The sequence below is a fragment of the Pteropus medius genome, unplaced genomic scaffold, assembly GCF_902729225.1.
Source record: "Pteropus medius unplaced genomic scaffold, Ma_sr-lr_union100, whole genome shotgun sequence".
Classification (NCBI taxonomy): Eukaryota; Metazoa; Chordata; class Mammalia; order Chiroptera; family Pteropodidae; genus Pteropus; species Pteropus medius.
In genome coordinates, this window is record NW_024349801.1 from 202,315 (window position 1) to 214,834 (window position 12,520).

General features: G+C 41.7%; 1 protein-coding gene across 5 annotated transcripts in view; it reads right to left on the bottom strand.

Annotated features, from left to right (window-relative positions):
- The window catches only part of PDCD2L (programmed cell death 2 like), a 29,166-nt gene extending 19,864 nt beyond the window's left edge, over positions 1-9,302 (bottom strand). For all 5 annotated transcript variants that reach the window (XR_005658572.1, XM_039888570.1, XM_039888569.1 and 2 more), the window contains exons 1-5: positions 9,142-9,302; positions 8,862-9,028; positions 8,653-8,713; positions 7,081-7,454; positions 5,950-6,060 (exon numbers count right to left, since the gene is read on the bottom strand). Coding sequence is in view for 4 of the 5 variants with exons in the window: in XM_039888570.1 (XP_039744504.1) it covers positions 5,950-6,060; positions 7,081-7,454; positions 8,653-8,713; positions 8,862-9,028; positions 9,142-9,249 (821 nt within the window). In the remaining variant the exon portion in view is untranslated. The remainder of the gene's footprint in view (positions 1-5,949; positions 6,061-7,080; positions 7,455-8,652; positions 8,714-8,861; positions 9,029-9,141) is intronic.
- Positions 9,303-12,520: the final 3,218 nt, after the last annotated feature.

A 12,520-nucleotide genomic window follows, 5' to 3' on the forward strand; every position in this document is an offset into this window, starting at 1 on the left:
AATTAGAAATGGAAGACATAGGCTTTGAACTTCCAAGGCCTCGGATTCAATATTCTATGAGCACTTATTACTACAAAAGCAATATGTCTTTATACAGGAAACTTATAGACTGCACAAAGGAAATAAATCAAAATTATTTAAGTAACAAAGATTTAATTATAAGGATGTAAATCAAACTGACAAGGACATATTCTGTAGTCCAAGAAAAATCAAGACTCCTGTACTCCAGATAATAGCCTTCTAAACCTCCATTTCCAGAATAGCATCAATACTCGTCCAACTTTACCAGCCAGTGCCTCAAAACCATTTTTGTTGTCTTACAATATTTTACGCTCACATCAAATGGTCACCAAGACTTGTCATTTAATTATACGAGTATCTCCCAAATTTATCCCCTCCTTCCCATATCCTCTACCTTGATCCAAAGCCTTTCACTACCTCTCACCTGGATTCCTTTTCTCTGAGTGATCAAAACATATCCCTGGTATCCACTGGCCATGGAATAAAGTATAAATTCTTTAGTAAAAATGTGCTGAAAACATAACAGTTGAGGACCCAATCCATGCCAGTACTAGGTACCAGGTATCAGGAGCACCTAGTCTGGCAAGGAAGAAAGACAACAGGGGTATGTGTCCTAAAGGAGGCCAAGGTATGGAGCTGTAGGAGCAGAAGGGAATGGGCAGTTGTTCAGTCAAACTGCTCTCACTTCAGACACCATGACGTCCAGCTCAATGACTTGCCTCCAACACACCACTATGCACTTGGGTACCTTTTTCTTTAATCAGTGATTCCCCTGTGACTTGGAGCTTCCTTTCCCTTTAGTCTCTTCTGCAGAGCTCAGGGCCCAAGTGTGTCCCTCCTGCATGATGCCTTCCCTGATGCACCAAGGCACAGGCCTCTCTCGCATCCCTCCTGTTTCCTGCATACCTATTCATAGCTCTACTGGGCACTTGTCATAGCATACAGCGTTGTGTCTCCCTGACCAGATAAGGTATTTTTGTGGCCAGCACCAGGGTCAGGGTTATTGGTTCTCCTCTCACCCCAGGACACAGCAACTCACCCCTTCAGAAGCAGTGAGTCTCACTGGGGAAGAAGTCCCTTCTACAGGGTAGTCTCCAGCTGAGAATCACTGCCACTACTGAGGTGCCACATGCTTAAAAATATTTGTTTAATCAGAAAATTCTATTGAAGGTATCATAAGTTGGGCATATTTCCGTGAGGGATTTGTGTTATGAGATCTCTAGTTGCCATACCTAATTAAAACAAGGAGAAACACAATAAACTGGATTTTCATCAATAAAATTAGGATGCAGAAATCAAGAGTAATGTTTGACTTTGTACTAAGTAGTAAAAACGATGGTCGAACAATACATATTAAGAACCTTTAAACGCCAAACCTTTGATCCTGATATTCACTTCTAGAACTAGATTATGGGGAAATCATTAAAAAATTCTACGATTTATGAAGGAGATGTGTAACGCGGCTCTAAAACTGCAAAACTGAAGCAAACTGGATGGGAGCACTTAAACACCCAGTATTTCCGTAACGAAGTTAAACAACAAACCAAGAAAACTACTCATCTTAAAGGGCTAATCTCCCTAATATATAAAGAGTTCCTAAAAAATCAAAAGGACTAAGAACTTATGAAAAAAATGAGTGAAGGATATGAATAGATCGAAATTATTCAACAACACAGAGAATGATGCTAATAAGAAAAAAAGCAAAGTAAAATTATACTTTGTGATGCCATTTTCACCTTGAATTGGCAGAAATACAGAAGCATGAAGCTCACACTATTGGTAAGGCTACGAGAAAACAGGCACTTATACCTTGCCAAAGTCCTATGGGAGTCGCTTTGATGCTATCATCAAAATTACAATTGCATATACCTTTTGCTTAATTATACCACTTCAGAGAAAGTACCCTATACAAAATACCATAGGCGTAAGTTCGTTCATTAGCATAATTTGCAATAAAAGTTTGGAAACAACATTAAATGTATATCGACAAGGCAAATGGATAAGGGACTACAGTACTATAAAGGTTTAAAAAAAAGTTCTCTATGTACTAAGACGACACATTACTGCTACCTACAGGGTAGAGTTAAAAAAGCAGGCTACAAAATGTGCCTAGAATGCTTCCTTTTGTGTGAAAAAAAGAAAAATAATATGTAATTATATTTGCTTATACATGCATAAAGAAACTGTAAGCACACATAGGAAACTAACAATAGTAGTAACCTAGTAGATTCGGGAAGGCAGAAATGTAACTATTTCATTGTATTTATACATATATGAAGATGTATTTATTTTTATATTTTTGAGTGTCAGGAATACATTATCTATTTAAAATTTAAGTTTAAAAAAAAAAAGCAGAAAGGGATTTCTGGTCAAGATGGCAGAGTAGGTAAACACTGTGCTTGCTTCCTCTCACGACCACATCAAAATTACAAGCAAACTACAGAACAACCATCACTGAAAATCTCCTGAAGTCTAGCTAAACAGAAGTCCTACAATTATGAACATACAGAATAAACCACATTTAGACTGGTAGGAAGGGTGGAGATGCAGAACAGGCTGGTCCCATACCCACATGTGGTGGTTAAAAATCGGGATGTCTCGGCTGCGGAGATCCTCCCAGAGAAGCAAGGGTTCCCAGCCCCATACCAGGTTTCCCAACCCACAGCTCCAATGCCAGGAAGACAAGTCCTCACAAAATCTGGATGTGAAAATCAGTGGGACAGAAGGCTGCTGGAGTCCCAGGTATTCCTTTTGGAGGGCTGGAGCACAAACTAACCCACTGGCAGAATCGCTGGCTCTGAGCTCTAGTGCTGGGGCAGCAGCTCTGGGGTGCCAGAGACATACAAGGAGGAACAAAATTGTCTGGCTTCAGGGAGGCTTTCTCCCAGTTAGAAGTGCTGGCAGAGGCCACTGACTATTCCTTTGTTGGGCCCTCCCCACACCCAGCACGCAGACTCAGGCAGCAGCCACATATGAGTTTCCATCAACCTAGCTAACACTTATCAGCTGGCTCTGGTGATTCTCTGAGACCCCATCCCACAGAACTTGTGGGCCCACCCAAGTTGCTTCTAGTGGATTTTCCCTACAAATGGCCTGACTTGGCTCATGCTGCAGACTTTCTTAAAGTCTCTCAAAGGTTCACAAACTCCAAGCAAGCAGCAAGTGGCCTCAGCATGTCCCATACCTCTTGCTGAGCAGCCCTAAGCCCAACACTAGTAGCACTGGTCTCGGTTCCGGCTTGGCCTCTTCAGGCACCTCCAAGCCCAACATAGGTGGTGTCCATCTGTGGACTGCTTGGTGACTCATGCCAGGTAGCCCTGAGCAGAGCTCAGGCTGTGGCTGAACTTGGCCTGTAGCAGGCTCCTCAGGAGGCCTTGGGGCCAGCACACCCAGTGGCCAGCTTCTGAGCAGTAAGAGCACCAGCAGCCACCTCCACAAACAACACCCCGAGGGCAGACTGGGCAGGCACCAGAACCCTGCTAAAGTGAACCCTATGTTGTAAGATCAGTTCCTGCAGAACAGCTCCTCTACTATATTCACCGGCCAGTCCTCACAACCAGTCAGTCCGAGGGTCAGTCCCTCCCGCTGATGTGCAAACTGCAACCAAAGCTCAACTATAATAAGTGGGCACACACAACCCATACAAGAGGCATACACCTGGAGCACCCAGCTCAGGTGACCGGGGATACTGCACCACTGGGCCCCACAGGACATCTACTACTTAAGGCCACTCTACTAAGACCAGGAGACATAGCAGCCCTACCTAACACACAGAAATAAACACAGGGAGACAGCCGAAATGGGGAGACAAGCGTGTATGAAATGAGAGAAGAGAACAAAGCTCCAGACAAAGAACTAAACAAAACTAAGCAATCTATCAGATGCATAGTTCAAAACACTTGTTATAAGGATGGTCAGTAAACTTAGGGAGAGTAGATGAACTCTGTTAGAACTTTAACAAAGAGATAGAAAACATTAAAATGGATAGAAAACATAAAAAAGAACTGGTAAGAAATAAAGACTACAATAATTGAAATGAAGAAGACCTTAGGAGAAATCAACAGATTAGATGAAGCAGAGGATCTAATCAACGATTAAGGTAGCAGAAAACACCCAATCAGAATAGCAACAGGAAAGAAGAATCCAAAAAAATGAGGATAGTTTAAGGGGCCGGGCCTCTGGGACAACATCAAGTGTACCAACATTCACATCATAGGGGTATCAGACGAGAAGAGAGAGAGCAGGGAATTGAAAACCTAATTGAAGAAACAATGACTGAAAACTTTCCTAACCTGGATATGGAAACAGACATACAAGCCCAGGAAGCAGAGAGGCCCAAACAAAATGAAACCAAAGAGGCCCATACTGAGACACATCATAACTAAAATGCCAAAAGTTAAAGACAAAGAGAGAATCTTAAGAGCACCAAGAGAAAAGCAGTTAGTTACCTACAAGAGAGCTCCCATAAGACTGTCAGCTGATTTCTCAACAAAAACTTTGCAGGCCAGAGGGACTGACATGAAATATTCAAAGTGATGAAAAGACAGGACCTATAGCCAAAATTACTCTACCCAGCAAAGCTGCCATTTAGAATTGAAGGACAGATAAAGAGCTTCCCAGACAAGAAAAAGCTAAAGGAGTTCATCATCACCAAGTCAGTATTACAGGAGATGTTTGAGAGACTTCTTTGAGAAGAGAAAAAAAGGTTAAAAATATGAATAAAATGGCAATAACTACATTAACTTTAAATGTAAATGGACTAAATGCTCCAATTGAAAGACACAGGGTGGATGAATGCATAAGAAAATAAGACCCTTACGTATGCTGCCTACAAGATTCACTTCAGATCAAAAGATACAATCAGACTGAAAGTAAAAGGATGGAAAAATGTATATCATGAAAATAGAAACAAACAAAAAAAGCTGGGGTAGCAACACTTATACAGAACAAAATAAACTTTAAAATAAAGGCTATAATAGGAGACAAAGAAGAACCCAGTAATCCCACTTCTGGGTATTAAGCTAAAGAAACTGAAAACACTACTTCAAAGGGACATGTACATCCATATGTTCACTGCAGTAGTATTTACAATAGTCAAGATATGGATAGAACCTAGGTTTCCATCAATAGATAAATGGATAAGAAAGAGGTGGTGCATATTTATAAAGGAATATTACTCCACCATAAAAAAAGAATGAAATCTTGCCATCTGTAACAACATGGATTGGCCTAGAAGGTATTTTGCAGAGTGGAGTAAGTGAGACAGAGAGAGGCAAATGCCATGTGATTTCATTTACATGAGGAATCTAAAGAACAAAATAAACAAACAAAACAGAAACAAAATCATAGATACAGAGAACATTTTCATGGCTGCCAAATGGGAAGGGGATTGAGAGGGTGGGTAAAAAAGGGGAAGAGAATAAGAAGTACAAATTGGTAATTACCAAATAGTCATAGTATAGCATAAGGAATACAGTCAATAATATTGTAATAACTCTGTATGGTGTCAGATGGGTACTGGATTTATCAAAATGATCACTTCATAAGTTATATGAATGTCTAATCGCTATGTGTACACCTGAAATTAATACTGTATGCCAACTATAATTTAAAAATTAAAAAATTATTTTGAAAGCAGAAAAAACTTTGAAGAATTTTTAATATATTAAACATTCAATATCAATAAATGTTTATTGAAAAGTTATATTCTATAATCTCAATTATGTTTTTTAAAAATACACAATACCTATCTACATGCATGCATCCAAATGCATAAAAATAAGTGAATGTAATATACTAAAATCTTAACTTCTTGGTCTGGGGAATATTGTCAATTTTGGTTTTCTTGTTATACTTTCCTGTGTTTTCCAAACTAACATGTATTACTTTTATAATCAAGAGAAATAATAAAAGAAAATGTACCTTTACCTCAAAATCTGCTCCTGACAAGCAGCAATTCTTTTCTTGAATTTGTAAAATATCTTATCTCCACTTTTAATTGTGGTCTTCTCATATTTTTCATTACCATCACCAGGAAGACTACAAAGAGAAGCAGAAAATACTTTTGAGTCTCTATATCCTGAGACTCTCAGTATTTAGAACAAGATAATTTTTAAAAATTTACCACGCATACCCGGGACCTGGCGCACAATTTAAATATCATAAATTTAACATGTTATTAAGTATAACAGTAATCCCCTGTCCACCTTTCTCCCAAACTCTGCTCCCTAGCCATTTTCAACTCTGGGATAATTATCTGCAATCTATCTATCTTATCTATCTATCTATCTCACACTCAGGGTGGCATGGCTGCAGACTATTTGCAATTTAAAAAGTCATTATGCCCACTGACTCTCTTGATTTCTGTATTGTGGATTATTTTCAAATACCAACACGTCTTGATGCAACCCAATATTCTGAAAAACCTTATGAAAGAGACAGCTCTGGTAAAGAACCAGGTCATCTCTCCAAATTTACTATTGTAATTCTATTATAACAGCAAAAATGATCATTCTTACATCTTTAGAAGGTTTTGGCTTATAAAGCCTTTCAAGACCTATTCTCTCTCTTGACTCCCAAGCCATCTGATGAGACAGACAACAAATATCAACATCACTTCCATTTTACAAGTGAGAACTGAGCGTCTGGAAGGGTCTCTGAGGTCCTAGGCCATTTCTTGAGTCACAGCCAAGAGTTAATAAACAGATGGTATTTTTCTAACTTATCTGTATCAGCTATAAATTTAAAAATAGAAAACAAATTAAAGAGATAGTGGACATTTTATTCCGTAAATACTTGGCATCCCTAACTTCTTTTTGTTCATTTTCTTGAGGGTACTTATAAACAGGACAAAGTATATTCAAGCTAACTCAAGGGTGGGTGATAAAATCCCCTTGTTTGTCTTTCTTTCTCCTCCAAGAAGAGTGAAGCAGAAAGGTCCTATACACGCAAGTTCTGCCTGAAAGAGTTTCCCCAGGGACCAGGGTAAAAATCGAAGTGTATCTACTGTGGCAGCTTCCTGATCAAGTCACTTTAGACAACAGCAGCACACGTTCTCACCTTTGGGAAATCAACTGTTCCATATCAATTCCTTCTCTCTGTTGATATTCCCTCAGAAGGTTATGAGCATGATCTAGACTGACCACATCCCTGTAATCGTCCTCATCTACGACACAGATGTAGTAGGGCAGGAACTGTGGCACTACAGAAGGCAAGGCCGTCTCTTCTCCAGGAGGCACAGTAAGAGCAGCAGCCAGGACAGCCTCCTGCAGGCAGAGGTCTTGGAGCTGGGCAGTACAGTCTAAGTCTTTGGCACTGTTAGAATCATTTCCAAAATCCAAGGTAAGCTGTGGTGAAGACATCTCCTCATTGTCACTTCCCCAGTCATCTGCACCTTCACACCAATCCTCAGCTGCAAGGCCATTCTCTTGTCTCTGGAAGAATACCCAGTGAATGAGGTCCAAGCACACTTGGGTAATCTGATCTATTTCCTTAGCCTTCCCATCTCTTCACCTTCCTGAGGCAGGCTTTGCACCAGCCACTTCCCCTCTAGCATACTCTGATTCACTTCCTGGACCCCCTTTACACAAAAGCATGTTGCTTTCCTTTTCATGGGCAGTGTGGCAAATACAATACAGTGGCTTCCTTAACTATCTGTTTAAAACTCTTTCAGCTGTGCTTTATGCTGGCAAAAAAGAACTACATTTCCCAGGCTCCTGAGCATCTAGGGGTCCAAAGGTGATCAAGGGTCTGCTAATCAGGTAATCAGATCAGATGAGAGAGAGAGAAAAAAAAAAGAGAGACAAGACAGAGAGATAGACAAAGAGACAGAAACAAACTTGAGACAGAGTGAAGTGGAAAGAAAGTCCATGAAGCAAAAGGCAGCCAGTCTGTAGAAGGAGACAGAGCAAGGCTCTGGAGTCAACAGTTCTGACAAGAGCAGCTTCCAGTTCACCAGACCACACACCTCAGCTTCCTGACTGTAGCAGAGGAAGCATAGCAGCTCCTCCAAAGCCAGTTCTGAGGTGTGGTTCTGGAGGTCATTCCTGGAGTTGCCTCCTCCAGCCTATCTAATAAGGTAGTAAAACCTAATTTTAAGTGTCTCACCTTTAAAAAGTCAAAGTGTTTTTTCTATTATCTGAAGTTGAAGCCTGGCAAATACAGAAAGACAGAACCATCATGTTTTGCTTCCCAGTATTGCTATTACCATGCCTGGCACATATTAAGAGTTCAGCATATTTGTAAAGCAATATTTACAGGCAAAGGGAGGCTGAATTTACTTCTGCAGCTACCAACTTGCCTGACTTCGATTAAGTTCAGATTTCGTCTTATTAAATGTATTATATACATATCACAGTAGGTATATTTACTGCAAACATATATGTATTACACACGCCCGTGTATATGTATACACCCATATGTTTTCCCAAACAGAAAAATCAGTAAGTTATGTGCCTCAAGACCTTCAGTGTGTATTAAAAGAAACAACTACAAAATCTTAAGGAAATAACATTTTACGATTCAGAAAAAGAGCAAAAACCATTCCAACGTACTTGAAAGAACATAGCTTAAAGGATAATCTAGAAAATACCCTCAACTTACAGCAAATCATGTTAGTCACAACGGCTTTACCTGAGTGTCTGGCGCCTCTTTCTCTCGCATCTGCAGGCACTGGGAGCGGAACACCTTCCAGCTTTAGGATAAAGACAAACGGCCGTCAGGGTTCCACTCTTGACCGCCAACCGGCTGGCCAGCCCCATCCCAGCGCGCCGGGTGCGGGCTCCCGCTCCCGCCCACTCCGTATAAAATCCCGGGGTCAGCTCTGGGGCTTCCTCACCAACCTGCGCGCTCCGCAGCTGCCGCACCTGGGGCGGGGGCAAGTGAACACGTGCAATAGCCGATGAAACGGGGAACCTTCCAGCGGGCAGTACACTTGCACGACCAAGGCAAGCAACTGCCTGCAACGTCCACACACTGGCCTTGGCGCTGCTACGGCGGGCAGGGCGTCCTGAGGATAGAGGAGGCACTCAAACTCTGACTCTGCCCCGGTACCTCGCCCACTCCCTCACCCCGTAGCCCTTATCAGCACCCGCCGAACCCGACTGCAGCGCCCCATCTCACCGGAAGGCCGCCCAGCTTGCTGGCACTCCAGGCGCCGGGCCCAGTCGGGCGACCGTGCACCGCGGCATCTGGAAGCCCGAGTAGCACTGGCTTCCGGACAGCCGCCATGACGACGGGAGCCCACGTGCAAAGACGAACTACGGCAGCCGAGATGGTGCACCCTCTGCGCACGCGCCCGCCCACACCTGCGCATCGGCCTCGCCCCCTAAGGTCCTTTCCAAAGACGACGCACGGCGGACTGTTGTTGTCGTGGGCTCAAAATCAGGGAGCCCAGGCATTATGTGCCGCCTAATGCGCTGAGATAGGAAGTACGCACCCTTTACTATGAAGGAGTCTTGCCATAAAGTTTTATCTGAAATAAGCGGGATAATATTATCTTTAACAAGAAAAAAAAATCCTTAATTTTTAGAAATACACGTCAAAATGCTTAATCTAGGATTTGCTAAAACACAATAGTGGGTAGGAGGTAGGTAAAATAAGGCCAGGAATTGATAATTGTTGAAATTTGGTGACAGGCACGTGGAGGACTATTATACTATTTGACTTTTATATGTCTACAATTTTCCATAATAAAGTTTTTTAAATGCCTGTGGCACAACATAGGTGAACTTCAAAAATATACTAAGTGAAAGAAGCCAGACACAAAAGACAGCATTCTGGAAAAGGTGAACATTAAGAAATAAGATCAATGGTTGCCAGGGTTTGGGTTTAGGGGGTAGGGCTTGACCACAAAGGAGTACTGGGAATTTTTTTGGATAATGAATATGCTCTGTATCTCAACTGTGGTGGTTACATGACTGCATGCAATTGTCAAAACTCAGAACCACATCTCAAAGTTAGGTGAATTTCATGTAAATTATCTTAATAAACCTGACTTTAAAAATGCATGTTGCAACAGCACTATTTCAGGCTTTATACTATAATGTGCAAAGAAAATGAATGTTTTCAAGGACTGACACCTCAAATGACATCAGTACCTCATAACACTTGGCTCCAGGCCCAGAGAAGTCCTGGAGTTGAAACCAGTTTACTTCTGGTTTATCAGTGCCAATCTGATAGCTTTAAAAGGCACTGTGAAGTCTGACCTTCGTGTTCACTTCAGGTCTAGCCAAAGAGCTGGATGACTTGGCAGATACTTGTTATTTTAGCTTATGTTTTCCAGGATATATTTTTAAATTATAGCAAGAAGAAACAAACTTCAAAATTATTGTTCTTAGTACCACATCAAGACATTTAAGTTATTGAGCGCTCTTCAACACCAGTCATCTGTTTACATCATAACACTACCTATTACAGCCTCTTGATTGAAGTGTGACAACAGCATGAAGGCTTATTATTTAAGATGGATTTTCAATGTGTTATATGCTGCCACATTCTGGGATTCCAGAGGCAACTTAATATCAAAGTTGACATCATTGTAGAGTCTGTGGAACAATGTAACAAAAAAGTGCTTGCAAGTGTGAGGTTTGAAGTATCTGACTTAATTCATGATTTTCTAGGGTTTGGATCTGACAAACACACCAATCATCAAGTTGTGATCCAGTTTGCATGAGGAAGTACAGAATAAAGATGTTGAAAGCTGCTTCTGTCTCCCACTGAAGAGCTGTTTGTGATGGTTAATTTCACATGTTAACTGAGCTAAGGGATGCCCAGATAGCTGGTAAAATATCATTTCTGGGATCGTCTGTGAGGGTGTTTCCAGAAGAGAACAGCATTTGAATCAGACTGTGTACAAAAGATCACCCTCACCAGTGTGGCTCGGCATGATTCAATTTATTGAGGGCTGGAACAGAACAAAAAGGTGGAAGAAGGGTGAATTTTTTTTCCCTTCTCAAGCTGGGACACCCATCTTCTACTGCCCTCGGACATTTGAGCTCCTGGTTCTCTGGCCTTCAGACTTCAGGGTTTACATCAGCAGCTCCCCCAGTTTGTAGGCTTTCAGACTCAGACTACACGCCTGGCTTCCCTGGTTCTCCAGCTTGCAGACAATATATTATGGAACTTCTCAGCCTCCATAATCACATGAGCCAATTCCCATAATAAATCTCCGCTTAAATATATACATTTCCTATTTGTTCTGTTTTTCTGGAAACTCTTAATATACTGTGCAAGACTTGCAACAACAGGCAGCCAAGGAACAAGTAGAAGCTAAAAGTGATGATAGTGGCAGTGATGAGGGGCAGGAGAACAAGCCAGGGGCCAAGAGACGTGTGGCCAATTGCAACATGCCAGTTCCTCCTGCATAAGATAAGACATGATTCTTGGCATCTGGCCTAGACCACGGTGGTCCCACTGCTAAGAGATCCTTCATGGGAATCCAGGTTAGCCTGAGAGGGTCTGCTACATTGAATTTTCCCTGGTCTGCAGACTTTTTTGTGCTTGCTCTTTTGTAATAGAGGAAGTGGCTCTGATGGGAAAAGGCCTTCACTTTTTATCAGTGACATTAAGAACGAAGTTGGGTCAGCAGTGGCCTAAACAGAGCTCGACCATCAAAGAACATCTTTCTATCATCTCTACAAAGGTGGGGAGAGAAGTGGGCATTCACTCTTGGAATAAAAAAAGAAGCCCACTTCACCAATAGAAAGATGAGAAGTGCTGACAGTTTCTAAGCATTGTTTTAAGTGGATGTTTGCATCTGTGTGGTCACTTTCTAGGAGTCGGGTATTTCTCACTTTGAGCCTTTGTGAGTACAGTTTGCCTTCTCCTTAAGGAAGTCATTTGACCAAGCCAGAGGACAACTCAGAAGTGGGTGGCCCAGGAAAGGATGGGGTGAAGGAAGCAGGGCTGAGGGCAGCAGGTTCCCCATCTGAATTCTGTATCCTGATCTAGGGCAAAGGTCCTGAAAGCTCAGCCCCTAACCTGCTCATTAATTCTGCCCATCGACTCTCTAAACAAAATTCCTTTTCTGTTTAATTGGCCAGAAATATTACTTAATATTTCGAATAAAAGATCTATATCTTGAATAGAAGACAAAAGGGTAGTTTGTTCAAAAATCCTTTTATCAATGTCTACCTTATAACAGGAAAGAATTACCTGGCCAGAAGGGTAGTCACCCTTGATCTGGGCCAGGAATTCACCCAAAACAGATATAAACTCAATGAGGTTTTTAAAACCATCCAGTGAACAAAAGTATACAATTCCTCCAAAGAGGTGAGAAATGGAAGAAGATAGAGAAAGGGTTTGATTACAGAGGCCAAATTGCCCTTGTGACTTTAATTGTGCCCCACCCCACCTATGTTCTTCTCATGGGACCATCCTCCATGATGCACCTGCTGTCCACTTACAGCCAAGCCTCCATCAAGGCGCATCACTCCTCCTACGGGTTTTCTAACTCTTGCATAGAGGACCATCTCAGGAAACAAGAAGCTGAGCTCACAAC